This window comes from Fusarium mangiferae (genome assembly GCF_900044065.1).
Source record: "Fusarium mangiferae strain MRC7560 genome assembly, contig: FMAN_scaffold003, whole genome shotgun sequence".
Taxonomy (NCBI): Eukaryota; Fungi; Ascomycota; class Sordariomycetes; order Hypocreales; family Nectriaceae; genus Fusarium; species Fusarium mangiferae.
The window spans coordinates 357,767-385,497 of NW_024573923.1; the positions used below are offsets into that span (position 1 = coordinate 357,767).

A 27,731-nucleotide genomic window follows, 5' to 3' on the forward strand; every position below is an offset into this window, starting at 1 on the left:
GAGCGAGGGTTGAAAACCCCAATTTAGCGACTTTTTCGAAATTGGCTACTATCAAAAATTCCCAGCGGCCCGCGCAACACCATCAACTTCGTCGTCGTCAATCCCACGTAGTCGAACCAGCCGTCAAAATGAGCGCCCAGGCCCTTAACAAGATCGCTCCCAACAGCCCCTCGAGGCAGAACCCCTCCGAGCTTGAGACCAGCATCGCTCAGGCTCTCTTCGACCTCGAGTCCAACACCTCCGACCTCAAGGTTGCCCTGCGACCTCTGCAGATCGTCTCTGCCCGTGAGGTGAGAATACCATGAAACAAAAAGAATTCCGAACTTGTGTCTCGTTTCGAGAAATCCTGTTCCCACATAAGAAAACTGCACTGTTCTCGCAATGGCCTCTCCGCCTCCCGACCGCGCACTTTTTCCGTCGATATTCGAGAGATAATTGACTTGATGCGCTTACACATGTCGTCGGGGCGGAGGAGTGCCAGCCGGAGTATCATTGACTTTTGTGGAACAGGACGGGAAGCGGTCCAAGGTTTCGTCCTGGAGCTCGCATGCTGACTTGGGATCTTGACTAGATCGAGGTTGGCCACGGCAAGAAGGCTATTGTCATCTTTGTCCCCGTCCCTTCCCTGCAGGGCTTCCACCGCGTCCAGCAGCGGTAAGATATCCCCCATCCTTCTCATCTAACGTCTCAATACTAATGCTACTCAGTCTCACCCGTGAGCTCGAGAAGAAGTTCTCTGACCGCCATGTCCTGATCCTCGCTTCTCGCCGCATCTTGCCCCGCCCCAAGCGATCCGCCCGCTCCCGCAACACCCAGAAGCAGAAGCGCCCCCGTTCGCGAACTCTCACTGCTGTCCACGACGCCATCCTCGAGGATCTCACCTACCCCGTCGAGATCGTCGGCAAGCGCGTCCGCACCAAGGAGGACGGCTCCAAGACCCTCAAGGTCATCCTTGACGAGAAGGAGCGTGGTGGTGTTGACTACCGCCTCGACACCTACTCTGAGGTCTACCGCCGTTTGACAGGCCGCAACGTCAACTTCGAGTTCCCTCAGAGCGGTCCCGCTGACTACTAAGTCTGCGTTGCCTTTCGAGATGAAATAGAAGAAATGACTATTTTTACCTGATTCGGGCTGGGAGTGTTTTTTCACAAATGGTTCTTTGGTCAAAAAAGGGGCTTGGCGTCTTAAAGAAAGTAGCTTGATAAATGGTACAAGCAAGCTGCGTATGATTTGACAAGACAACTCAAACACTTCTTCCCGTCCATGACTTGGTCCAATTACTGGGTATCTAGATCTATGTCTCATGTGCATGCCTTTTTTATGTTCAATCGTGACTGATGCGGCCAACTCCAAGCACACACCAATAAGCCAGCTCCCTCCTCTCCTGAGCATCCTTTTCCTTTGCAGATGCTGCACCGACATCTTGCTGAGAGTCAGGCTCCCACTCCATTCTCACAAACATGGGTATCTCAAGAATGTCCTCATCCTCCTTCAATGGGCTCTTGTCCTTTTGACCATCAAGTCGTAGTGAAGCGGGAACCACTTCCAAGATGATGCTGACCCAGTTGCGCCCTCGCTCCCAAATCTTACCGGCTTCAGGCTGTCCACTGCTCTCTTCACCTTTTCGCTTTTTGTCTCTGTCGTCGTCTTTCAGAGCATCATCCCACATATCCGTGTTGGCATCAATATCGAATTGAGGACAAAGAATAGTCACTTTGCTAGAGAATCTGCCAGGTGTACTGTTCGGCGTAGCAAGTGTGACCTTGATTCCATCGAACAAAGGGTTCTTGAAGGTTATGATGTAGTGATGCGGGGTGAGGGGCTTGAGTGGTCGCTCTTCTAGAATTTGAGGGCGTTGTGTAGTAGGGACTGTTCCGACTGTGGGGTTGAGAGGCTTGATGGTGATCGTAGGGATATAAGCCTTTGCGACAAGTCTGATTTTGAAACGTGTCGACGTGACCTTATTTTCTGGCTTAGAGATAATATGCCGACACACAGAGCAACGCTTAGAGCGCTTCGTTCTGAGGAGATGTGGTATGGGCCGTAGACCATCTTGGAATCTCTGAACCTCTGCTTGTTCAAGGTTCTGCTGTATAGTAGCCGTTGCATCCCACCCTTCTTGGTGCAATTTCTTAATCTGAGCAGACTCATCCAGATCAGCCAACTTGAGACCTTCCTCTGCCGAGAGAGCTTCACGCATCACATCTGAAGGACCATTGCGCTTGCGGACATGGCCGTGACCGGTGTACATAGCCATGATACGAGACAACGACGCTGCAGGCGATCCATAACCAGTAGTGTCATTCAGTGGAGATATACCGCTTGAGGCAGCATTTGTGTCTGCGAGCTGCGACTGGTAGAATGACTTCAAATTGGCATACTGAAGGTCTGTATCGACATCACTGTCGGCAAGAGGTGGCTCATCTGGATTCTCCTTGCGACGCTCCTTGAGTTCCTTCGCCGTGAACTTGAGATCTCCTCCGTTATTGATCTTGGCGAGCTGCGAGTGAATGCCGTTAGGCTTGTCAAACTTGATGCCTATCTCGGTGGAGGTCCAGTTGCAGTACTGGCAATAAAGGGCATACTGAGGCCCTGGGATGTCGGCGCCAGGGTGTGACTGGTCTTTCTCTACAGGTGTTTCCATAACCTGGACAGGACCAATACACACGGGACACTGGTAACAGCTTCGGGTACATCTAGGAGGCGCATGTCAGGCTTGGTCAGGACCATGTCTTTGTGTTATTTACCTATTCCCGTCACTGCGCAAGTTACTACTGGGAACCTCAAATAGACAGTTTGGGCAGTAATATGTAACAACCTCCTCGTTCACACATCGTGGACATCGTATTTGCTGGCAGTCTTCGCAGTAGAGAAGGTACTCCAGAGGGTAGAGGCTGTAGTTCGAGCGAGGATCGCGGGGGTCAAAGGTTCGTCCGTCGGAGGATTGTGACTGACGCGCTTGGGGGAGATCGGGGGGAGAGTCGTCTGAACACGGACATTGGATGTACGTGTAAGGTATCACGAGCGCCATGGCAGTGGAAGGTCGTGGAGTTTGGCAGACTCGGGTTGAAGTTGGGAAGGGAGCTGTCTTGAACTGCCCAGGGTCTTTGTTCTCGGTGTAAGGTGAGTAGAGCTATGGTCACTTCGGTGAGGGGCCAATCAGGGGTCTACATAGATTCATTCAACGAAATGCACCTCCCGAGTAGCACTAATATCAGTGAACTTGCAGTAAGAATAAACTAATCGTGTCTTTCCATTTGAACTTAACAAGCTGTATCATTTGCTAAAACTACAAAAAGTAAATGTGAAATACGTTGGCTGTCCGTCGTCAACATTCTCACACTCAGTCTCACCTTACAGCCTCACCGCGAATATTAGAGAGCTGAGTCGGTTCAACATTCCTCTCTCAACGCTCATGAGTACCAATTGTTTCAACTCGGTATCATACCCCTAAAATTGCACTGACCGACCTGGATTATTGTATCTTCCTGCTCCCTCTAAGGATATTGCTATGGTCTTGTTTCATTCTGAAGTCTATTTATCTGATTCTTGGTCAGTAACCTTTAAACCACAACGCAGAACGGTTTCCAAAAGTCTTTAATTAGTAGTCCTCTAATGCCCTGACTCTCGTCCCCAGAAGCATGAATAAACCCTCTCAGCACATTTCATGCATTCCGAGACTGTGGCGTTGTCAGGAAAAAAGACCTTTGGCAGTGGTCGAAGCCTCGCTTGGTGAAACACACAACTGAGGGCGGCTAATGCTCCAAGCTTGAACCCTGAATGCCATCTCATCCCGCCCACAACGCAGTAAAGTTTTCCCTCGTTTGAGACGATTTGCTAGTGGCGAGTTCAGCTATAAGGCGGGAAGCGAAGACGGGATCTGGAACCAGATGCGTCTAGACCGTAAAAGTCTGACATGCAACAGACAAGCTCAACCTTGTTAACGAGCTGTTCTCGTCTCGCCTTGTCTTGTCTTGTGAAGGCTTTTGCTCAACGATAATCCCTTGTGGACTTTTATGAGTTCAGACCAGTTCCGAACCCGAGGACTCGGACTCCGGTCTCCATTGATTCTGTATCCAGTCAAGTCAATATTGCCTTGTTGGCTCCAGGTATGATAAGACGCCTGCACGACATTGCAATTGCGGGGTTCTTTGAGTTACGGGTAGAGAGGTGTTTAGTTCACGATGGTCAAAGGCTATTGATTCATGATGACAGAAGAAGACCTCATGCTGGGCTTACTCTGCATGTCGAGCTAGAGCCAGAACGAGTGATGGTCAGGTCCCGCCCCTGGTCTGGGCTGACTCTAGCTCTGACCTGTCTGGAGTCTCTGGACCTGCCCCTTGGTCTAAGCAGAAAACTAGGCTTGGCTGAATTCCCCAATATGGTTCGAGTATTGAAAGTCTCCCGACGCCTTCGAGTCCTCCAGGTGCGGCTGAGGATTTTGGGTTGCCATCCACAAGTCGACAGACAATTCGTTGTCAGACTGGAACTGAGAGAGAGTGATAATAAATGGCGGTTGCAGAAACAATTGTCGTAAAAAAATGCATCAAGAGTCAGGGATTGTAGCTGGAGATAATCCTTGCTGTTGGAGATAATCTGGCATATCCCAGTGGAGCTGAAGAAATCTGCCTAACAAAGACAAGACCCGTGGAGTAATAGAGGCCCTGTTTTAATTCCCGAAATTTCGGGACGTCACAGATTAACACAATTTCGTTGACCTTGAAGGAGATTGCGCCACTTTCTCTTCAAGATTGCTTGCTTGCTTAGAGTTAGTTGGGCTCTCAAGTTTGCCCGGGACGACCGGTTAAAAGAACGATGATCATTCATCATCATTGATTCTGTTCGTGGTGTTGTGTGACTGTCGATGCATCATGCAGAGACACACCAACTTCTCTCTGCCGTAACTTGTTGACTTGTATTGCGCAAGCTGTGACCAAAGCCTAAGGTAATGCTCCTACTAGCTTCGGTGGATGGTGGTTGAGATGCTCCGATAGATCGGATCGGAGAGTCCAATGGGCCAACAAACGGTGTACGATACGATACTACATACTTTTCTGTCTCATGCCAGGTTCTTGGGTTCGGGACTAAATCGACAGTTTTTGCTTTTTGGTCACTAAGCATTGATCATCTATTGGTTCAGTACTCTGTATGGAGCACTATGCAGTGCTCTACAACAAACAAGACAAACCACGTCAAGAGCCAGCTCATAGCCTCTAGACTCTAGTTAATAGGCGAGCTGCCTGCAGGGATCTACGACCAGCTCAAAGACGACAAGACGCTGAACGAGTCAATGAGAAAAAAGGACGCTAATGCGGTGGCTTGATAGTGTCTTACCTCTTGGGTTTGGTCTTGGCTTGAATTCAAATTCCGACCGTCGGGGCCCTGTCTTGCCGGGTTCAAGGGTTCGCCCTGTTGGGCAAGGCTAGGCTTGGTGCGTTGTGACAGTTGAGAGCAGCTTAGAGAGAGATCCAATATTAACATGGCCGTATGCCCCCCCTGGGCGAGGTCTGAGATCTTTCGTCTTGTCTTGAATCTTCTGGAGATCTCTTACGTAGGACCCGTCATGGAACCCTGCGCCTGACGTCTCTTGCCCTTCGATATGGCCGTATCACTTGAGTTGTGATGGGGTTTTTATTTTATTTTACGCGCTCGTAAAAGAAACGACAGGGCCCTTTTCTTCTAAACAGAGCAGGGGGATTTAACGAACAAAGACTCATTCACCTGCAACATCCCGACGACGCGGCTTGCTGCAGATTTGTTCAGCTGCTTTTGATCGTTGATATTTTTGGCATTCTGGCCAAAAGCACATATATATACGACCCTTCACTATGCCGTCTATACAGGTGAACTCTAGGCAGAGTTCCCTGCGGTTCAGCGCTTTTGTGAATGGGAGAATGGACTATCATCCGACTGTGAAGCGGTGGGATGGAGCTGCGAGAACGTGCACAGAATGGGACAACATTCGACGGGTGAGTCGGTCGAGAATTACTCGTGAAACTGAATATCTAATTACAGAAACAGGACCCTGAACTGTGGTTTCGAAATGGAAACTGCATGGTGCATCTCCACGCAAAAGGTCATTCTCAACGAGGTCCCTCCTTCAAGGTCCCCTTCTCAGCACTTCTCGAAGCCCAATGCTACCCCCTCATCCAAAGATTTCTCGTGTGGGAGGGCGTTCAAACACCCAATCTTCGCGAGCTCATGAGATGGAGTAAGAAAAACACAACACGCAAAATCGAACTATACATCCCGCCACCTCCGACGACAGATAAAACACAAGCTTTCAACTACCACCTCGCAACACGCAATTTCTTCGCCTGGGTGTTTCGAAGATCCATGGTTGGATACAGTCTCGGCAATGCTCTTATTGGTCTTCTCCACAGTATGCATGAGTTTCGTTCCGGCGTAGACGACAATGTCTCAGATATGATGGAGTATTTCGACGAGGAGGGCTATCTCGACATGGCCAACCAGCCAAACCACGCACTGGCGATACTGCAGCTCGCAGAGTGTTTTCAAATGAAGGAGCTGTACATCCGAGCCTTTGCACATTGCGTCGGCATGAGCGAATACTTGTTCGAAAATGCTGGGTTTCAGGTTTGTTGTTTTCTTCTTCCTGAGCAAGAATGCTAAGGCCCAGCCGCTGACGAAGAGAACAGGAGCTCAGCCCTTCAACACGCAAACTCATACGTAAAGGACATCTCGAACTTGATTATCGCATGACGCGGTCATCGTCTATGCTGAAGACCTTTCTGGACGATGAGTTGTCAGAGGCTCATTTGAGCGTCTCAGCAGGCGCCCGGGCACATCTTGAGCGCTTCCGAAGTTTTTTGTTATCGTTTTATACGACGAAGCTGGGATATTACCCGCCGACTGCGGACTCTGGCAACGACTTGTTTGATCCGGCTGTTTTACGTATTATGCGTGAGAACTTTGAGGCTTTGTATGATCTACTCGTTGATGATCAGTATACCTCATCACATACCATGCCGCCTACAGCTCACGGAGGGATCTGCACTATCCAACTGGTTCAATCTTTCGACTTTGAACATGGATACGATGTTCTTGATCATCCACTGCCGCTTCTCCCAGACACGAATGGCAACAACTCGCGGCGCATGTCTTGGTTTCCCGGACGTGTGACTCTCAGATCGGATCGCAGAGTCACGGCTCACACAGCGCTGATCAACGCATCTAATTTGATGAAGCCAGGAGTTGCACAGAATGACCTCGTGAGAGCATATCGACGCTTCGAAGAAGATTCTATCATGTCGCCAAACAAGGCAGATAAGCAGGAGAAGGTGTCGCTGGTGGATGCTCGCAAGGTCCGATGGATTCTCATCTACGCAACATACCAAGTCCTTCGCTACGCAACAGACACAGCAACAGATTTGCAAGAGGATGAGATCAACGAGGCTCACTACAGTCTGTCTGCGTTGACTGATAAGCTCCCACCCTGGGATACACCTCGCGATCTGGACCGTATCCTGAGACGCCAGACCCAGTACGTTACTAGCGGACCGACCTGGAGTGTGCAACCGGATGGTGCTGCAGACGCAGGAGAAGATTCCTTTGGGAAGATTGAGATCAAGCCGGACATCGACTACTTCGCTCTCACTCACCGAGATCGTCCCCAGACACAACACGACAACCGCAAGATGGAGCGTCGAGCATCAATGCCTTCACGTCCATCACGCTCAAACTCATTCACACAGGCACTCAGCCGCTCTTCAACAATTCGACGATCAATGCGCATGTTTAAATCACCCGCTACCACACCCCCTCAATCTATAACACCACCTTCACGACCAACATACCACGAAATCGTTGTCCACGGCTACGGCAACGGCACAAACGATGTAAGCATCGACACAGACGGAAGCGACACAAAAACAGACGACACATACAACACAACCCCCGAGAGCGTCGAAACCAACGACACCGAGTCACCCCTCGACACCCCTCCCCTAACAGAGTACTACGTCGAGCCCGCGATCCCCAAAGACGTAAAAGCACGCCGCGAACGCCGCCGCGACGTAATGTCCATGGTCGCACGCTCAATGTCCGGCCGCGTCTCCAAGCGCAGCCGACCCATCAGCGCGATGTTCTCCGACTCACGCTACGCAGACGAGGTTGAGAGCAGACGCCACAGCATGTTCCCGCAGCCGCTGCGGATAAAGACACAGGTGGAGGAGCCGTATATCGTGAATGAGGATGCGGATTGGGCGGCGATGCAGACGTTTATGGAGAGTCCGGGGGAGATGACGGAGGAGGATGATGACATGATGCCTGCTTGGGAGCAGTATGCTGATCTGGGAGGGTTGACTGATATGAGATGAGAATGAGACTTGCTGAGGAGGAGATGTGTGATCGCTATTACGCTTGACGCGTTTTTCTATGTTTGTTTTTCAGGTTGTTTTAAGCGAATACCCCTATTTCTTTATGAAATGACATGTCTAGACGATAGTTATAGCTAGCTTTATTATGTTTGCTGTGGGAGGTACGGGTGAGGTTGGAAGGGTAGTAGTTAATCATCAAATACTGATGTAAGTTGCTCTTATTGCAATGTGCTGATGGGGATGAATGTCATTATTCGACCGTGGTAAGTTCACAGTGGTTCTTCCAATATTCATTAAGCCTCAAAGCACTCTAACCCAGCTCGTCATTCACAAATCATCCCTCATTGCCGTTGCTCATACATGTCCGTAAAGTACTAAAAAAGACGTTCAACTAGACCACTTGTGCTTATTCTATGCTGTCTTTACTGTTTGGCTTGAAGCGAGTGTCAAGCCATCGAGAATATCTCCACCAAACTTGGAGATCATGTAGGTCGGAAGGACAATCCAGGCACCACTGATAAAGAATCAGTATTAATTCTAGCACATCGTATAGATACTTACTTGGGAATTATCCAAAGAGTGAGTAGGTCCATCGGTGTGTTGTGAGCAATATTGTCAAAGTCACTATAATACTCATTGGCCCCTGAGTCCGTTAGATCTGATCTCATGCATAGGACAGACTCACTTACAGTATAGGATCGTCTTGCTCAGCGTCATAACAGCAGCACTAAAGCCAATAACAACAGCCAACGCACCATCACGTCCACTCAAAGTCCTCTTCGCACCATCAAGCGTCTTGTCCGCGCGCGTCCACAGCATGTACAAATACACCAAGTACATGACCGTCTCAACAACATTCAATGCCGTCTGGGCAGCCGTGAAGCCGTTCTTGGCATTGAACGCCTTCCAACCGTATACGTGATCGACCTCGCCGTACAGCGCATACGGGACGTATAATGGCCAGTGGAGGAAACCCTCAGGCATGGTGTGAGGTCTGCCAAAGACGTAGCCTATATCCCATATGACGAGGGGCAATGATACAGCGAGCCAGAGAATTGTTGTCGATGAGGCTGTATGATGCCATGTATGAGCAGCGTGTTTCTTGGACGATCCATTTGAAAATGAGGGGTTCGAGTCTGTGTTCTTCATCGTTCGGTTTCGTGTAACTGGTGTAGGAGGTATATCGATTGTAGTATAACTTTCAGTGCCAACACTCTCGCCTCGAGAACTTGCTCTTGTAGTAACCATTGTGAATCAAAGACAACTTTGTTTACAATATATAATAATTGGAAGAAGAAAAGTGGTGTTATTTGACGGACAATGGCATTGTGACATCAGGTCAACTCCCGATGCTGGAAGTCGGATCACTCGACATCCGAGGTGCCTGTTTGGGTAATTGAGTGTCAGAACCGTAAAAAAGCCCCTGGGGAATTGGTGGGCGGGCGCTGGTCGTTAGTGGACTGTCGGTAGTTGGGGCTGTCACACTAGCGTACCCGTCGATTCCTATTGGCGCAAAGGGGCGTTTTCGGCTGTCGTTTAAATTGCCTGGACGTATTCGCTTTGGGCGTATGCATGGCTCAATAGGATTCGCATACTCTGTACGCTGTCATGAGACGCGTTGCAGTCAATTGCCCGCACGGATTGATTGACTTTGGGATACTCAATTCTTCAAAACGCCGAGCGTTTATTCTGAACTTACTCTCAGCTTAGTATCTGGTACCTACTACCTGTCATCGATGGCTTGTCTATGCCCACAACATGTACATGTCTGGCCGCTCTGGCGTTGATACGCGAATATGATCATCAACTGTTTTGATAGCGTACCTGGACCAGCATGGCAGGCATCTTAGCGCAATGAGGTCATTGTCTATAGCGCAGATCATAATGATCCGCTACGAAATGCGGGCTCAGGCATCTCAGCTACCAAAGGTATCACCTCCACTCTCAAGAAACTCCACCTCGGCTGGCGTCGCCTCCCTCCCAAGCGCCTTGTTTCTATGAGGATATCTCCCAAACCTTTTGATAATCACTATATGCTTCTCCTCGAATACTTTGTTCGTCTCACCAACTGCCTTTGCTGCTTCAGGATCCGCCTGCACTACTTCTCTTGCTTTCCTCTCGTACTCATCTGCACCGCCTGTTCCCTCCATCAAGCTCAGTATATCCTGGTTCATCTGCTCAAAAGCAGCGACAGCCTTTTCGTGCGCAGATATATCTTCTGAGTGCATCAAGGGCATGTAGAACCAGTTGCGGTGGGAGAAGACCCAGCGGATCTCGGGTGCCTTATCTGGGATGCCCTGCTTGATGGCTTCGAGGGATACTTGCTGCGCGATAGGGTCGAAGTAATTGAAGCAGATTGATGACTTGTCCCCACGATATGAGTTGCGTGGGATTTGGTCGAGCAGAATGATGAGACTCAACCAGTCTAGCGAGTTCCGAGGCTTCGCAACGGACAGAAGCTCTTGCGCGGATGTGACTCCTGCGTTGCGGATGGCTTCTAGTACAGGGCTGAATCGAGTGCTAGGATGTGTTAGAGGGCATGGTCGATTGATAGCAAGGGTGTGACTTACACGCAGACATCGTCGAACTCTTTGTCTGAGAAGAACCATCTCTTTTGCAGTTCTCCAGGAGCGATGATACGGTTGGCCTCCTCAGGGATATGCTCAAACCAGAAACTGCGTAGCTCGTCAAGTTTATCATGAGTGAGATGCTCCTTGAGGCCATCTAGATTCTTCATCTGAGAGCCCATATTGATAGGCTGAGACTGCTCCTGTAGCCTAAACGTAGACGAACTAAATGGCTTTCCTCCGGATAAATATTGCTGGTAGAGCCTTATTGGTGCTGCGACTAACGTGCTCGCCAGGGGAATTTGAGAGATTGCGCCTCTATGATCTGAGATCCATTCAGCACTCCAGTAACAAATAAAGATGAAGAACGACCAACATGCGAGACGACGAGCTGTACTACCCCAAGTAGAAGGTGCTTTCATGGGCGCCCTCATCACGAGACTTACTTGAGGGTTTGAGAAATGATATAGGAACTGCAAAGCGAGGGACGGAGTCTGCTGTAGGGGGATTGACGTCTGGTGTAAGTGTTATAGCAAGAAATAATCTGACAAATCAATCAGTGAAGTTGTAGCACGAAATTGGAATTGGTATCGCGATCGGAAGCCATCTTTGTCGATCCTCACGCGGAATCTCCACTCTCGGACCCTCGCTAGACCTCGGTATTCCGAGATGGAGTCTACATGACCAATCTTCGGCGCTTGCTCTCCCCGATTGGATATACGTTTGTTCACATTTTCTTATGACACTTTAGAAGAAAAAAAAATGTAAATTCAGGTTATTAAGTACTAGTCTACTCTGACCGGGGGGATTCTGGATCTTGAAAGATCTGCATCTGGAGCATTAAGGTGAACAACACAATCGTGTAAACAGGAGCTTTACAAACACGACCTCAAACTACCAACTGCTTAAACCATCAAGAGAGCAATGAGCACAGCGAAAACACTGGCTCCTCCAGCAACAAACTTGGAGCTTGCGGCGTTGACAACGGGAGTGACTCCGGTAGGAGTGGGAGTAGTCTCTCCAGCACCAGTGGTAGCATCAGCGGTAGCGGTGGCAGTAGCAAGAGCTGAGACGTCAATGGCCTTGAGTGTCTTGAGAAGCTCGGGGGTGGTGTAAGTAGGCTGGCTGTCGTCGGCATAGCTGATGACTGAGAAAGGGAGCTTGGAGACAGGTGTTGCGCCAGGGAAAGCAAGGCGGTCATCAGCTTCAGCGGCGGGCTTGAGATCAGCGCGGTCAAAGGGGTCGTCGGCAGGGTTGAGGACACTATTGCTGTCAGTATTGTTGTTGGCCAAGTAGAAGCACGACTTACCCATCGATAACGTGAGCGACACCGTTGAAGAGAAGAACATTGGTGAAGAGAATCTTAGCACCGTTCACCCAAGCACTTCCGTCCTCAGCAACAGTAAACGTCAAATCAGCACCCTGCAGACTAGGAACGCTGACGTTGGCCAGATCCGTAGAGAAGAGAACATCGTCGACAATGTGGTACTTCAACACCTCCTGCAGAGTCTTGAGATCAGCGCTCTCGAGGACTGAACCAATAGCCTCAAAGGCAGGGTCGTTGGGGATGAAGACGGTGAAGTCAGAGATGTTGACAAGAGTAGAGGAGTCGCGGTCCAGGTTGCCAAAGTTGTAGGGGAGGTCAGCTGCGTTGAGAGCGGCGTTGAAGTTGAGGAGGTTGTCGCGGCGGGTGAAGAGCTGGAGAGGAGCACCAAAGCTGAGAGGCTTGTCGACTTTGTGAATGATGACCGAGTCACCGACCTTGATATCCTGCAAATCATTAGTACCGATTCAACGTCTGAGATGGAGCAGTACTTACGGCTTCAGTCACGTAGGACAGAGTCTCTTCTCCAGAGATGACAACAACATCATCGCCATCCTTCACAATACCATTATACTGACCACCCGTAAAGTTCCCAAACGGCTGACGATAGTTGACAAAGCTCGAATCCAGAAGCGACTGCACAAACACTGGAATGTCCGTAGCAACCTTGGCAGGATAGTAGCCCTTGAAAACATGGTTTGACAGCAGAGCACCAATAGCGATGGTATCGTTGCGCTGAGAAATAGCTTCACCCTCAGGAATGTCTCGGGGGACCGAGGCAAACGCATCGTTGGTGGGAGCAAAGATGGTGATGTTGCTGGCGGATGCGAGAGTCTCTGCGATGTCGGGGACGAGAGCGAGGAGCTCAGCGAGAGTGGAGAGGTCGGATTGGGAGGAGAGAATGCTGGCGAGGTCGGATTGAGCGACCACGGCGGATGCGAGGGCTGCGAGGTTGAGGAACTTCATCTTGAAAACTCTTGGTGCTGATGATAAATTATAGAACTGGTGATAGCTGTTGAGCTGAGAGCGATTGTGGTATTGTGATGCTTGGAGATGTGAAGCTGTGAGTGATGAGACTTCTCTTCTCGCCGTGCCTCTCCCTTCACTTTATACACAACATCTCCCCATGAAGCCAACCTCAAACCTCAAACAAATCCCTTCCTCAATCCCTTCTCACTTCCATACCAAGCATCTCCCTCAAAGTCAAAGCATCATCGACTCTCGCTCATCCCATGCATAACGCTCAGTGATCATGATGTTGATCCCCAACTACCAGGGTCTCACATCTAAAACACACATAAATCCACGGTCAAAATTCACCGTCTCCATAAAAGACCCTGGGGAAAGACAAGCTTAATTGCCAGCACAGCCCTGATCGCTTATTGCACAGCCTTAAAGCCTCCCGAGAGTCGTGTACGTCATTTGTGAGTCTACCCGTGTAAGTGACAGGACACGGATTCCCGCGCCAAACACATCCCTGTAGGATTTAACGGCTTCTAGACCCTTTCTGCAGGAGAAAAAATCCAAGCTACAGGGAATAAGGTGCATGTTACTGGGGTAGAGTACAGAGTCGGTAGGAATTGATTAGAAATGTCCATTGGGGCTGAGTCCTTCGATTTCCTGTTCTGCTACCTCCCTCTGCAGATTCTCCTCATAGCGCTCGATAATACTCTCGTAATCATCCAGCCAAACGCCCAGCCATTCCACAGATCCTATGATCCTCGTGTTCCAGTTACCCATGTGCGGATCGAGCTTTAGCAGCGCTTCCTTAACGGATATGAGTTTCTGCATGGCTTCTCGCACGTGCAGGGTTTCTCGGGTCAGGATTTGACTGTATGTGTTTCCCGGTGCAGACACTGCCACGAAGACTTTGATGAGGATGGAGAGTGTGTAGCTCACCGCAGGGCCGAAGCAGAGGGAGGGAAGGGATAGGATGGTGGAGGCGTCCATTTCGAGGACTATTGAGATGGCGAGGTGGCAGGCTTCTACTATGGAGTGCAGGGCTGTTGCTGTTGTTGGGGTTATGGGACCGCGGGCAAAGTCGTGGACGCCGATTCTTTCGGAGATGTAGGGGGATGTGAAAAGGGTTTTGTTGGTGGTTGTATGTAGAACTGGTTCGTTGACATGTATAGCGACGAGCATTCTCCAGAAACGAAGTTGAACATCGCCCGCAAGAGGTCTGTTGCTCAGCTCGTTCAAATCATTGTAGACCTGGTTCCTCGTAGCCGCTACAACATCAGAGTTGACATCGAAAAACGTGCGAGTGTTGCAGAGTTCGAGAGCACTAGCAACCTTCGCATGAAGTCGAATCGTATAAAGCATCTCCAAGAACAGCTGATCCGACCCATCAGCCTCCAACGCCCCCAGAGCCTCATTATGCGCCGTTCCCCAATCAAAATCATGCGCTCGTCTCAGCCCAACAGCCTTCATCGTAGAAGTCATCCAACCCGCCAACCAAATCTTCTGCATCTCCAGCGTCAGCGGCCCCTGGATCCGGAAGAACCACGCCGGTGCAGAAGTCTGCATTTCCGCACCTCCAAGGCCAAGCTCCACGCTGAGATCGTGCGCCAACGACACAAGCTGGTTCGGGTTCCCGTGGTTGCAGTCGAGGGAGGGTCGGATCCAGAGACCGGTTATTAGCGCTGCCTGGATAAGATCTAGGGAGGGACGCTTGAGACCGACGGCTGCTTGGCCGAGGATTTCGAAGGTCTTGATTCGTAGGTCTTCTTGCGTTTGGGGATCGATCTCGGCGGAGGAGGGGGACATGGTGAAGGCGAGCATGGATATGAGCTTGACGGGTGCTCCTGTCCTGAGGGAGTCTAGCCATGAGCGTGCTGAGGTGGTGTCGACGGGAGGTATAAGGTACCAGAACTGCCCGGCGGTTGTTGAGCAGACTTCCAGACATCGAAGCTGAGTATCGTAGTCTAGACGAGAATCTAGGAAGCCCAGCTCTGATGGCCCAGCACTTGTCTGCGGCCAAGCTCCATCAGAGAACACCGAAGTAGCCCTCGTCGAAGCAGCATAAGTCGACAACCCCAGAGTCGAATTGGTAGCACCATCAAGTTTATCCTGCAGATTCCTGACCTGCTCCTCCAGCTCAGCAATCCTATCTCTCTGCCACTTTCTCGCAGCAGGGACACAAGTGAGATTGTAACGAGAACATCGTTCACAGATGGATGACTCTTCGGATGATGGCTCGCATTTGACTTTGAGAGCCTGACAGGCTTCGCAGGCACGAGATCTCTTCGTCATGGCGGTATAAATTCGAGCATTTCTGGAGTCGTGTAAGTGAGGACTTGGGGGGATTTATGAGGGAGTCATGGTGGCTTAGCACTTGGTAGGTTGTATTGTAGATGGTTGATTGCTGAGGATTGCGGGGTGGTTGCCACTACTGGATCGTCATAAGTGATCAGAGCGCTGGAGCTATTCAACAGAGGCCATGAGTAAACTACTCAAAATTATTGTTTTGGTGCGACTCGCGTTGTGGTGACACTTAGAAGGCAACATTTGTTTTTGGCATGCGTGTGTGTGCTTTTCCAAACATTCACCCTATACCATGCAATGCCCATTCTCTATCTTCTGTTACGGTGCTTTGCAAAGTGCTTCTGTTAAGTATTGGCTCTAAGAGATATATGTAGAAACTCTAATCGAAGTAGCAGTGTTTGTTTATCCATGTAGCTATTTAATACATTCAATATGGACTGTGGTGTTTATCTAGTGCAGGAGAATGAATCTACAACAAGCCATAACTTACAAGCTTGATTGTCAAAGTAAGGTCACAAATGAATAGAACATGGCCAACTCAATTACCAGCCAATCGCATAAAGACCAGAAATCTCTTCTATTATTCTGCACAGCCCCTTAAAGTAATCCTACAAAAGTGCTTGATAAAACCATTGCTTGTGTTGACCATGCACGGGTGAGTCAATGCCCATTGAGCAGACGCATGATGACAAACTTGAATGTTTCCATGTACGATCTTTATTGACGATGAGTTGACAGGCAAATGGAGCATTGGATTTACCAGAAAGTGGAATGTGAGATGTTTGTATAGTTGTACTTTGAGATAGGTGAACTTCTCTTTATTGAACGGCTGCGAGAGTGCGGTTGCAGGAGGCAGTGAGGTTTGACCTGAGAGACTCGGGAGTCAATGACATCATACTCATTCGAGCTTACCACCAGCATCCATCATCTATCATCTCCGCAGTGAAGTGTTGGTAATCTCAATGGCTGACACGTCCCTCCAATTATATACAAGCACGACTCTTCACTGCATTGACCGCCCATCAATTCTTCAGGCCCATATCTGTAACAACTTGCATCTGGGAGCCGTAGCGGAGCCGAAGACAGGGTTCAGGCTTACAGGGCTTGCCTATGAGATCTGTCCAGTGTCACCAAGAATGTTAGGTAGCAATCAGATGATCTGCTTTCTTTTGTTAGGGTACTATTATATGCAAAATTTCTTTTTCCTATCTTAACCCTTCAAAATACAAGTGGTAACTCCTCAACAGAATGAAGCTGCTCTGCTATTCCTGTGAAAATATCCACTACAGCCTCACCAAGCCCTATAGCGGCCGCTATGAATAGCGTACGAAACACGCCGACTATGCACGTGGCATGTTTCACAGTGGACTGGAGTTAGACCATTGGCTCCAGGCTCGTAGTTAGGAAACATCCGTTCCACCGGTGCATAATTATAGTGCTAGACCTTGATCGTCCGCTATTGAGGCGACGAGGATGTTGAGCCGCAATTTGGAGCTGGGAACAGAGACGAGACGAGATCTGGTCAGTTGTGAGAGCTCATTTGTGCGAGATTGCATTTGCTGTTTTGCTTTTGTGGAAGTTTCTTCAGTGGAAGAGACCCGCTGTAGATGTGGTCGGTTGGTCTTTGTTGAAGAATTGTCTGCATCAAGGAACCGCCCTGTTTGACCAACATCAAAAGTCTACAGTGCAATATTTGCCATTCTGCCCAAATTTTATAATGCATCGTGTGAGTGCTGTGGTTAACAGTCCCGGATCTTCACCGAGCAACCCCTCCGAGAATTTTTGCAAAAGCATCAACCTCAGCTCTCCTCTTCCCTGCCACTCACCACGTTTCTACCATTCAAAGTTCGATAGCGTCGAGTTCGTCTAGTCGGCATATTTCTTTTCTTACAGAAAGCAAGGGCCTGGCGGTGATATGCGGCCGGTGACATGGGTCCACCTGACTCGAAAAAGAGTGTCACTCCATGATCCGTGATGTGTACTACTGCTGAAGCATTTCTCAAGACGTTTTCTGGAACATCTGCTTGTTTCACGTGTAGGGCTGTCAAGTGACTTGTTCTTAATTTTAGCTAACTTCGTAGTAGCATCAATATCTTGAGCAATGTTGGCATCATTCTTCGTGCAGACGACTCGCAAAATACCCCCAAAGCATACTTGTCTATCTCCTACCAACCATGCACGAACCCCATATAACGTACCAGCAGATATGCAGCCCTGAGGATCTCTGGATGAATCCCTCACACCCCCGATCCAACCAGAGATCGAGTCTCGCCTCATGCTCTGGGATCCCCTGCCGAAGATCGATCGCTGCGGATCCTGAGAATGGATGCTTCGTCTGTGCTTTTTACCCTTCAATAGGATCAACGTTATTAGTTGGGCGCAGGCATCAGGATCCGCAAGATCTGAAGGCTTAGCGGCGATGCTGTGTTGGATATGTATGTGGGCTTCCCATCGTTTGCTTACTATCTCGTTCGTCTCCTTGTTTTTATACTTCCTGTCCCTTTTGCCCTTTGGATTTCTTTGCTGAGCGCTTCTGATTGACTGAGTTTAGCACAGAGTTATCGCCATGGGGGACTTGTGGAAAGGACCGAACTTTATCGAAGTCGATGCTGGAGAGAATGACATGAATATTGCGAGTATCGCTTGGGGAATCTCGCTGGGAGTCGGGCTGTTCACGTTCACCAAAGGGATACAACAAACCATCAAGTCATGGAGGAGAGGACGCAGGATGAACCACTGTATCATACTGATATGGCTGGAGTGGACGAGCAGCTGTATCATGAGCGCTGTTACTTGGTGTTATCTACGAAATTACATCCCCGGCGGGTTTCCGGTATTCTTTACTCTAAGTAAGTCACCGCTGCTATCACACTGACGTCCCTGGCGGTCCTGAAGGAGAGGCTAATGGTGTGAAGTTTTCCTTTGGTGTATCCAGCTTCAAGCACTAATTCAAATCATCATCAACCGAATCGCGATCCTCATGGTAAACCGACAAAATGCCAAGCGACTCAAGATATACTCCTTCATCATCATATTATGCATCAACATCAGTGTCTTCACAATCTGGATCCCAGCTCGGCTGCAGGTTAACAAGACCTGGATTGACATCAACAAAGTCTGGGATAGAATCGAGAAGGTCATCTTTTTAGTGGTTGATGCAGGGCTCAACCTGTACTTTATCCACCTCGTGCGATCGAGGCTTATTGCGAACGGCCTAACCAAGTACACTCGATTGTTTCGCTTCAATTTGGGCATGATTGCTGTTTCAATGACTATGGATGTATGCTTTCATCACCTCCCGATCTGCTGCTATAGATACTGATTCCTACCAGATCCTTCTTATCGCAATGATGTCCTTGCCAAACGACATTGTGTAAGTCAAATTGACCAAGCCACCCGTCAAGCTGCTAACTCCTTTCTATAGATATGTCCAATTCCATCCCCTAGCCTACCTCGTTAAACTCCACATCGAAATGAACATGGCAGACCTCATCATCAAGGTCGTCAAGGCCAGCAATAACAGCGACTATCCCGACTACTCCGGCTCCAGATCCCATAGCACTCAAAAGAAGAGCTCAAAACAGACCGGAAAAAGCAAAGTACCGTCAGCAATGTTCGTTGGCGGCAACACCACGTTTATCGAAGCGAATACAGACGATATAGAGCTGGTGGATCGATTGGAGGGAGGTATCCAGAAGACCACTCGAACGGAAGTTGTTGTTAAGCAGGCGAGGAGGTCTGAGTACGATGATGTGGCTAGCGATACGGGGTCAACGCGGCAACTACAGAGGGAGCACTTCACAGTATGAGGTGAGTTTGGGCAATAAAGTAATTTGGCTTGGCTTTACAAACCTGAATGCCATGAGATGGTAAAAGTCTTGATGCTGACAGACAACTGTTACCGTATCTGTGGATTCAGGATAACTATATACGATTCTCCTTGCTTTTGTTTGATAGAGCCATTATTAATAATATGATACAACCGCGATAGAAAGCTAGAATTGTCTAATGCTGTACCTAGTTCATGTATTTTGCAAACCACTCCAAGAACTGATCAGGCTCCCTCTGAAAGTACGTATATCCATCCCACCTCTTCTCCGTCCCTTCAATCCACTTCAACTTCTTGTCCTGGATAGGGATATTATCATAAATAGACTGAACATCCTTCGGCGTCGTGCAAGGATCATCGCGAACCTGGTACACAAACGTAGGCACATTGGCGTGCTTCGCATCAGTCGGCGGCGACAATTGACTTATGTGAAAACTCGTCTTCATGAACAATTGTCGATCAGCTTCTTCCATGTACGATGCCGGAGCGCCCATTCTGTCAAGCATCACAGCAATGGAGGACCCTGCTGATATAGGCTGGGGTGCAATCATGCATCTTACGCCTTTGAATGCTTCAGGGCGATGTCTCATCGCCGAGAGTGTTGCGTTTGCACCGGCGCAGCGACTAAACAGTCCAATCGTCATGTCCTTGGTATCATCCCGCCCACGAACATATTTCAACGATCCAAGAACGTCGCGCCACTCAAAGAAGCCGAAGAGACCTTGGTTTCCGCTTCCACTAAGTCCATGGTTCCTCAAATCATATGCAAGAACATTATACCCTGCATCATGAAGAATCTTGTAATCGGGTATGAAATTAACTTCAAAGTCATTCCCGGGCATGAGTTGATTCCAGGGTTCGAGATGCGAAGGGATACCAGCGCGGTTGAACCAGTGAGGATGGTTGGCGATGATGATCTTGTTGGAGCCCTTGCAGGGGATGAACCAGCCTTCCAGAGGGACACCGTCATCGGATGGGAAGTAGATATCTTCGAATTCGAGGCCTTCTTCATTCGGATAGTGCATTATCGGCGCAAGGTCCCATCCTCTGAAGTCGTCGACCACGGCCTTGATAGTGGCCTTGATCTCTGCATCTGTTGGAGCCATGATTGTGAATGTTTGTAAATTGGCGAGGGTGAATTGGGGCTGTGTATCAACATATACATGGGCATGATTGAGTGAGCTGGTCAATTTTGTCTTAAGTGCTGATGTATTTGAATCCTTCGCGCGTTTTCGCTTTTGAATCGGGTTTATCACAGGTCGTGGCACTCAGTCAGCTTCTTTATCACCGCTTATCTCCATCTTTGGTCCAGGATTCTGCATATTGTCAGCATCATAGACTGCCCTCACGACTCAATCCTACGATTATCTCACGATATTCTGAACGGATAAATTGAAATTGTAAACTTCAAATTCTCCAGGAGTACATGAAGGATTCAGGCTAGAAAGTCACGGACGGAAACCGGCAGATGAGTACAGTATTGTGTCTCAGTTCCTTGACTTTGGGGAACTCAACCTGAGGTTGGCCCGGAAGATCATAAATGCCTTACGCATAATCCTCCGATATGTTCTACACCTGCGCCAAATACTTGCTCTATACTCCTGTCAGCTGAAGTCTTATTCGAAGTAGCTTGATTGCTTACCTTGATCTCGGGAAACTTGACGCGTCGAAGACCCTTGGCTGTATTGCAGCAAGCATTATTCTTCTCCTGCTCACTCATGATCCTCGTCCACAGATCCTTCGCTTGATCGTAGCCATTCTTCTTACTCTCAAGTCAATAGTGATTAACCCTGCTTACGATGTTGTCGCTGACCTGATATGGCGCCTCAGCGACACGAGGCCTGAACTTGTGAGCGAAGCTGTTGGGTGCAGATTGACACCGATGCGACGATACTGAGCGTCGCGGTAGAAGAACATGCGGAACTGAAGAAGAGGGCCAGGAGAGTCCTCAATACCAAGAAACATACTGCCAGGCAAAAACGCAGCCTGTTCCACATTGCGATGGTAGTTCCTGGGGTTCTTGATAAGAACCAATCTTCCGAATCCCTTCATTCGCAACTACGATCGCAGCCAAACCTTTGTGACATCAAAAGGATCAAACCTAAGCTTATCGGGATCCCCCTGTTTAGTATCCATGACCTCATTGCCAAGGGGCTGGAGAGGATGCTGTTAAGGGTCGAGTTGGTTGGAGTTGAGAGACATTGTAGATACCGAAGTATTTTGCTACATTCATATTAAAGCATGTGGATTAGACCAGAAGAATGGATAACTTGGGAGAAAAGGTAGCACGACTTCTATCCCATAGAAATAGCACTCAATTGAAAGCCTCTAAGTCTCTGATAGTCTGCACTCCAAGACCGGAGGTATCTCCGGATCATTGACACATCGTCAAGCCCAATGCAAAGAAACGTGCATATTTGTGCGACATGATGACAGTGTAATTAGTTGATCAGTCTGAGTACTTAGAGATTATTAGGAGTTTTTGTTCTAATTAGACGCCATTCATTGGTAAGAGTTGTTGAAGCTGACATTGTGAGCACAGATATGCTAGCATATTGTGGTCATGGGATAGTAATAGACTAAACACTCCGCCCGAGAAACTGCACTGGCAGATATCGATAGCGCTCTGAGCTGAGACATGTTAATACATTTGTGAAGTAATTTAAGAATGTCGGTCAAGTTTCGCTATTATCGGGTAGTTGATCGTCTTCGGTCTTGAGTGAACGCTTCAGTTGACTCCGATGTCATCGGCCTCCAGGGCAACTGATTGGTCTACCATTTTGCCTGTCAGATGAGTTCTATACCTCACCAAGGAAAGATATATAAGGGGGTCTGACAAAATGCAAGGCCGATTAAAAGGACGCTCAGCCTTGAGTGTTTTCTGATTTTGGACGACCATGGCTTCGAGAAAATCCGGCGCCCCGAGACTCCCATTTCTAAGTCAAAACAGCAATTGATGAGAAAGAATAGAGGCCAAGGCACTTAGACGGCACCTTATTATGGGGTGTCAAAATAAACTTAGCAAAGAGTCTCCTAAGTTTAGGCCAGATTTACCTAAGTGTTTTTATCGTTTAGGGTTACAGTCCTGAGTTTTCTTTCCTCCCCTAGTGGGCCTTTGAGCCCTTGAAAGATGTCACACTAATCGATGTCCCGAGACAACCTCGTTTACTTGATGACGAAAGCAGCTACTGCGATCTGGTGGTGATCAGTGAATGTCCCCGAAACGAGACATTCCAGTCAGAAACTTTACCCTGTAACAACAGATTGCGCTGATTCTCAGACACAGATCAACGAAAAGAAGTCTGTGTCAACCGTCCTTGAGATTCAGTGATGCAAGATGCCAAACCGCAAAGTATTCACAGTCATCATACTCCAGGCTCAGCTTCAAGTGGCGGAAAGCGCCCAGGGGTCGAACAACAACGGCATATCTCGTTCCTGGCCCTCATCAAAATAGCTTTCTTAGCGTGCAGATCGACCAGATCTGGACTTCCCGGCCCTGAAACTCTATCCGAGCACAAGTCTCGATCTCAGACATCCACTGGAATTTGACCAAGCATTGGCAGCCAACACAATTACCCAATGCGTTTAAGCAGGACTTAAGACGGAGTAGCTCGGCTTTAGAGGGTCTTAGGTGCGTGCTGTGCTTAAATTGGCAGTGGTCCAATCACTACGCTGACACCGGTCGAACACGCCCCGTTTTGATGTGCAGATGATATGCATGTCAGACTTATTAGAGACCGGGCGACCAATGGGTAATACGAAAAACAACCGATTGCTGACAATTGACGGAAAACTCGCAGAATGAGATGTCCGAGTAAGTGCGGTGATTAGAAATGAGTTGGAGATGAAGATGGAGTTGCGGTATATAAAGATACGAGCTGAGCTATGAAGGAGTAAGCTTAGAACCCATCATTTATCAAACATCACAAATTATCCTCTTTAACGATATCATCAGACATAATGGTTACTGTTGCAGTTGCTGGCGGTACAGGGAAGGTCGGCCGAACTCTCGTGGAGGCTATTGTTGCTGCAGGAGAACATAAAGTTGTTATCCTCAGTCGAGAGGTAAGCTTTTCACAAGAAGGCTTTATGGACGTAACTAACAGAAACCGAAGGAAAACAAGGCACTAGAAGAAGAGATTGGAGCTCCTGTCTTGGCCGTGGACATTCAAAACATCGATGCTCTAACCCAGCTCTTTGAAAAGCACAATGTACACACAGTCATTTCGACACTTGGCATGAACGGACCTAAGCCCATCGAAATTGATATTATCCATGCATCAGAAGCATCCCAGGCAACAGAACGATTCATCTCAAGTGATTGGGGTCTTCCACATAGTGAAGAGTAAGCAAACGCTTGACAAATACCTCACAGTCCGCATTGGAAACAAGTCCCTAACAAAGAGTTATAGGCATGCAGCTCAAGCTAATTCAGCAAACAACAAACTCCGTGCTCAAGACGAGCTACGCAAGACAAAACTCGAATGGACCTCCATCCATATCGGCTTCTTTCTCGATTTCTGGGGCTCCCCTAAATCAGCAGCGAAATCAAACTTGCACACTCCTTCAACCTTTGTCGATATCAAACATCGAGCTGCTGCCATCCCAGGATCTGGAGAGGTTCCCGTCACGTTTACGTATAGTCGAGATGTAGCCAAGTTTGTTGCTGCGCTTCTCAACCTTGATAAATGGGACGAAGCAACGTACATCATTGGCGACAAAGTCACATTCAACGAGTTGGTGAAGATTGCTGAAGAAGCTACAGGTACGTGGCGAGCTTTGTGGCTAAAGCTAGGGATGCTAATTTTCAATAGGTGACAAGTTCAACGTTGTTTATGATAGTGTCGAGACGCTGAAGAAGGGAGAGTTGAGTGAGCTGCCAGGCCATGAGGCGATGTTTGCCAATATTCCTGCACCCAAGGCGGTCATGAAAAAGGTGATGTCTGCCTATGGTTTGTGGGTAGAGACTGGTGGCTTCAACTTGGATGAGAGCAAGGCTCTAAACAAGGTCTTCCCTGATATCAAGCCCATTACTGTTCGGGAATTTCTAGAAGATGCCTGGGGTAACGAGAAGAAATAGGGCTGATAACACTTTGTTTCTTGTCTGTTGATGTTCCGTTCACTTCAAACATAGATTTGGGATACAGTCTTCTTCGTAGTATTATTTCGATAAAACGGCACAAACTTTCAACTATATGCCCAAAGTGTTTACATCAGAAGCCCTTGCAAGTCACGAAATGCATGGCAATCGCCTGAACAGATGGGACAGTGTGAACCACTAGCGGAGGGAACTCCCTTACAGGCCCGTGCCTCTAGATCGCCGGGCCAATATTTTGTCTTAGATCTAGACACCTTGTTTTCGTCCCTTGCCGAGACTAGATTCAACACGCGTTTGTTCCTGGCCGATCTCCAATGACATCAACTACTTCCCCTCACTAGACCTGGCACAATAATCCCATCTTCAAATCTCGTATTGACTCAACGCAAATGCTCTAAGCGCCAAGCTCCAACACCAGGAACCAAGATCCGTGACGCCGCAAGCAGCCACCCAAACGCCGACCGTCACAAGATAACAGATTCTGGTAACCTGCCCTGAATATCAAGCCATGCGCCGCAAAAACCGGAGGCGGTTATCTTCAAAGTTGCAAAACGCCGGGCGCATCGAGAAGAGGCACCTCATTGCTGCAGCAACATCAGATCTGGATGTTCAAAAATAGCCGACGATGCAGGAAAACGAGGCTTGACGCTTTGTCGGAATTGGAAATGATGTTGGGGGAGTAGATGGTTGCGGGTGGTGGAGTAGATGCATCGTGGCTGGAATGTCTCTGGCGTTTTTGAGCGAAGCCGCCGCACGCGGCATGAGAGAGGAACTACAATGAAGAGAGAAGATCGGATGGCAAAGTTTTCCGTTGGGAGCTTAAGAATGCTATGCATATAAACCCCCGAGGGCTTGGTATGTCTCGCATTTCTCTTCACCTCTCATCGCACCCTCAAACAGATACAGTTTCACCAACATCGTCACTCGTTGCAACAACCACCAACCACTCGCTCCAACGCACACAAATCCAAGCTCAACTTCAAGATGAAGAAGTTCTTGCTCGTCGCCCTCTCAGCCACCGGCGTTCTCGCTGTCCAATACTCCCCCAGCTTTCCCCTCCTCGCAGTCCGTCAAGTCGTAGAGGTTCCCTGCGCCGACCAGAACCTCAAGGACTGCGGCACCGGCTGTATTCAAACAGACTGGACATGCTGTCCCAGCCGTGCAGGTGGATGTCCTCCTACAGCGTACTGCGAAGTCGGAACGAACCAGCAGTACGGATGCTGTCCTAACGGCAGTATCTGCAATGGCGAGGGCGGTGGTACTACTCGTGCTGATACGACTACTATTATTCAGGGTGGAGGAGGCGCGGAGACTCAATCTCCTATCTTGGAGGGATCTTCGACTGCTGTTATTGTTCCTCCTCCTGTTGATACCGCCTCTGTTCCCCCTGTTGTCCCGAGCGCTGTTGCGCCGGTTCCTGTGCCCGGAACACCCTACCCCACGCCCAGCACGGTTATCGTTAATGAAGGATCGTCGAAGAAGTTCAGTTTGGTTGGTGTTTTGGCTGGTATCGCTGCGATCATCTTTTGAGACCGCGACGTTTCCTTTGTCGCGAGATTGGAGTAGACTGCTTGCTAGATTGAAGTGACAGCTTGGGATGGATGGACATCGTTGGAAGCCTGGGCAAACAGTTTTAGTAAATGAGCTGTGACACATTTGAGTGTCCAATGGAATGTAATTAATTTCAATCAATTGTTGGATATTGATATGATTGCTGAACTTCACTGTTCAAATGAGAGGAGCAATGGTCTGTCAGTGCAGTCAAAAGATCTTACTGAGATGTACGAAACTTGGTCATGCGAAAAGTGTGGTATCTATTAATTCTATGTATTATACGTTAAAGCCAAAGACACATGGCATCCGGCAATATATTCTCATAAATCATCGCTTACTCAATCTTGACGCAGACCTTGCCCTGGTGCTTGCCAGACCACTGGTACTCATAGGCCTCACGGAGCTGCTCCAGAGAGAAGATCTTGGGGTCAACGACAGGTCGAAGCTTATCAGGGTTGGCCTCAACAGCACGGCACATATCCTCCATCTGAGCACGGCTTCCAACAAGAAGACCTCGGGTAGTGCAGAGGTTGGAAAGACAGTCGAGGAAACCAGGGTCGCTCTTGTCGGTGCCGCCAACGAAGCCGATAATAGAGATGACACCGTCGATCTTGATGGCGTTGAGGGACTGCTTCATGGATGTAGGACCAGCAACCTCGATGACGTGGTCGACACCAGCACCGCCGGTGAGCTCCTTGGCCTTGGCTCCCCACTCAGGAGTCTCGCGGTAGTTGATGATGTGGTCGGCACCAAGCTTCTCGAGAAGCTTAGCCTTCTCAGCAGAGCTGGTAGTAGCGATGACCTTTGCACCAGCAGCCTTGGCGAACTGAACAGCAAAGATGCTAACACCACCGGTACCCTGGGTGAGAACCCACTGGCCAGGGAGAAGCTTCTTGCCCTCAAGACCGTACAGACCGTTCCAGGCAGTGAGACCAGCGCAGGTGAGGGTAGCAGCCTCGTGGAAGTCGAGGTTAGAGGGCATAGGGACAAGGCCGTGCTCATCGAAGGCACCAACGGTGCGGAAAGTTCCGTCGGTTACACCACCGAGACCGGTCTGGATGCTGAGCTGGTCGAGAGATCCGCCGATGTGGCCCTGGTTGAAGAGAGTGACGACCTTGTCGCCGGGACGGAAGCGGGTGACGTTCTTGCCGACGGCGAGGACAGTGCCGGCGCCATCAGAGCCGGGGACGACGCCGTCCTTGGCGGGGAAGGGGTACTTTCCGAGAGGGAGGATGAGATCGCGGTAGTTGAGGGAAGCGCCCTGGACTGTGAAGTGTTAGAAGGTTGTCGTGGGTGTGAAGTGAAGTTGGGACTTACTCTTGACGAGGACTTGGCCGTCACCGAGCTCGGGGACAGACTCCTCGCTGAACTTCAGACCGCTGAAGTCCTTTCCATCACGGGAGGGGATGGTCCATTGCTTGACAGTCTTGGGAATAGATTGAGCCATTGTGAAGTATGGAGTTGAGGCTGTTGAGATGTTGTGTAAGGTTCGGATTGTATGAGTTTGATGATGATACCGATTATCAATGACGCTTGATCCAGTCTATATATACCTGCCAATCGATCAGATAATAAGAAAAATCTTTATAAAGAAACCGTCAAGGTAATTCTCGAAACATGCAGATTTGTAAGGAACCAACGTCTGTGCATGAGATTTGTAACGCAACCTCCAGCTCTTGCGATCCATCATCCATACATCACTGACGTAACTCTTGACGTTTTGCCGTGATAGCTCTTCTCCAGTTGTGGCAAAGCT

General features: G+C 49.0%; 13 protein-coding genes across 13 annotated transcripts; 5 read left to right on the top strand and 8 right to left on the bottom strand.

The window, feature by feature from the left end:
• Positions 1–128: 128 nt before the first annotated feature.
• On the top strand, positions 129–1,074 carry FMAN_04974 (putative 40S ribosomal protein CRPS-7; the record flags this gene model as incomplete). Its single annotated transcript, XM_041828255.1, has 3 exons — positions 129–290; positions 572–654; positions 708–1,074. The coding sequence occupies 3 exons, from the start codon at positions 129–131 to the stop codon at positions 1,072–1,074; spliced, it is 612 nt and encodes a 203-aa protein (XP_041679136.1).
• A 250-nt stretch (positions 1,075–1,324) lies between these two features.
• Positions 1,325–3,031, bottom strand: FMAN_04973 (putative dynactin arp1 p62 subunit RO-2; the record flags this gene model as incomplete). The annotated part of the gene is made up of 2 exons (XM_041828256.1): positions 1,325–2,696; positions 2,748–3,031. The coding sequence occupies 2 exons, from the start codon at positions 3,029–3,031 to the stop codon at positions 1,325–1,327; spliced, it is 1,656 nt and encodes a 551-aa protein (XP_041679137.1).
• A 2,797-nt stretch (positions 3,032–5,828) lies between these two features.
• On the top strand, positions 5,829–8,339 carry FMAN_04972 (uncharacterized protein; the record flags this gene model as incomplete). The annotated part of the gene is made up of 4 exons (XM_041828257.1): positions 5,829–5,969; positions 6,022–6,597; positions 6,660–7,232; positions 7,296–8,339. The coding sequence occupies 4 exons, from the start codon at positions 5,829–5,831 to the stop codon at positions 8,337–8,339; spliced, it is 2,334 nt and encodes a 777-aa protein (XP_041679138.1).
• Positions 8,340–8,750: 411 nt separating this feature from the next.
• On the bottom strand, positions 8,751–9,587 carry FMAN_04971 (uncharacterized protein; the record flags this gene model as incomplete). The annotated part of the gene is made up of 3 exons (XM_041828258.1): positions 8,751–8,853; positions 8,901–8,982; positions 9,029–9,587. The coding sequence occupies 3 exons, from the start codon at positions 9,585–9,587 to the stop codon at positions 8,751–8,753; spliced, it is 744 nt and encodes a 247-aa protein (XP_041679139.1).
• A 668-nt stretch (positions 9,588–10,255) lies between these two features.
• On the bottom strand, positions 10,256–11,340 carry FMAN_04970 (uncharacterized protein; the record flags this gene model as incomplete). Its single annotated transcript, XM_041828259.1, has 3 exons — positions 10,256–10,859; positions 10,910–11,231; positions 11,283–11,340. 3 exons carry the CDS (start codon positions 11,338–11,340, stop codon positions 10,256–10,258), a joined length of 984 nt encoding a protein of 327 aa, XP_041679140.1.
• A 471-nt stretch (positions 11,341–11,811) lies between these two features.
• On the bottom strand, positions 11,812–13,196 carry FMAN_04969 (uncharacterized protein; the record flags this gene model as incomplete). Its single annotated transcript, XM_041828260.1, has 3 exons — positions 11,812–12,169; positions 12,216–12,676; positions 12,726–13,196. 3 exons carry the CDS (start codon positions 13,194–13,196, stop codon positions 11,812–11,814), a joined length of 1,290 nt encoding a protein of 429 aa, XP_041679141.1.
• Positions 13,197–13,814: 618 nt separating this feature from the next.
• Positions 13,815–15,482, bottom strand: FMAN_04968 (uncharacterized protein; the record flags this gene model as incomplete). The annotated part of the gene is made up of 1 exon (XM_041828261.1): positions 13,815–15,482. One exon carries the CDS (start codon positions 15,480–15,482, stop codon positions 13,815–13,817), a length of 1,668 nt encoding a protein of 555 aa, XP_041679142.1.
• A 2,578-nt stretch (positions 15,483–18,060) lies between these two features.
• On the top strand, positions 18,061–19,303 carry FMAN_04967 (uncharacterized protein; the record flags this gene model as incomplete). The annotated part of the gene is made up of 4 exons (XM_041828262.1): positions 18,061–18,343; positions 18,410–18,774; positions 18,827–18,867; positions 18,919–19,303. The coding sequence occupies 4 exons, from the start codon at positions 18,061–18,063 to the stop codon at positions 19,301–19,303; spliced, it is 1,074 nt and encodes a 357-aa protein (XP_041679143.1).
• A 208-nt stretch (positions 19,304–19,511) lies between these two features.
• On the bottom strand, positions 19,512–20,429 carry FMAN_04966 (putative gibberellin biosynthesis-related; the record flags this gene model as incomplete). The annotated part of the gene is made up of 1 exon (XM_041828263.1): positions 19,512–20,429. One exon carries the CDS (start codon positions 20,427–20,429, stop codon positions 19,512–19,514), a length of 918 nt encoding a protein of 305 aa, XP_041679144.1.
• Positions 20,430–20,892: 463 nt separating this feature from the next.
• On the bottom strand, positions 20,893–21,375 carry FMAN_04965 (uncharacterized protein; the record flags this gene model as incomplete). Its single annotated transcript, XM_041828265.1, has 3 exons — positions 20,893–20,916; positions 20,966–21,089; positions 21,137–21,375. The coding sequence occupies 3 exons, from the start codon at positions 21,373–21,375 to the stop codon at positions 20,893–20,895; spliced, it is 387 nt and encodes a 128-aa protein (XP_041679145.1).
• A 1,908-nt stretch (positions 21,376–23,283) lies between these two features.
• Positions 23,284–24,403, top strand: FMAN_04964 (uncharacterized protein; the record flags this gene model as incomplete). Its single annotated transcript, XM_041828266.1, has 4 exons — positions 23,284–23,388; positions 23,439–23,668; positions 23,736–24,088; positions 24,138–24,403. The coding sequence occupies 4 exons, from the start codon at positions 23,284–23,286 to the stop codon at positions 24,401–24,403; spliced, it is 954 nt and encodes a 317-aa protein (XP_041679146.1).
• A 1,002-nt stretch (positions 24,404–25,405) lies between these two features.
• On the top strand, positions 25,406–25,951 carry FMAN_04963 (uncharacterized protein; the record flags this gene model as incomplete). Its single annotated transcript, XM_041828267.1, has 1 exon — positions 25,406–25,951. The coding sequence occupies one exon, from the start codon at positions 25,406–25,408 to the stop codon at positions 25,949–25,951; it is 546 nt and encodes a 181-aa protein (XP_041679147.1).
• A 358-nt stretch (positions 25,952–26,309) lies between these two features.
• Positions 26,310–27,422, bottom strand: FMAN_04962 (uncharacterized protein; the record flags this gene model as incomplete). The annotated part of the gene is made up of 2 exons (XM_041828268.1): positions 26,310–27,241; positions 27,293–27,422. 2 exons carry the CDS (start codon positions 27,420–27,422, stop codon positions 26,310–26,312), a joined length of 1,062 nt encoding a protein of 353 aa, XP_041679148.1.
• Between the last annotated feature and the right edge of the window lie 309 nt (positions 27,423–27,731).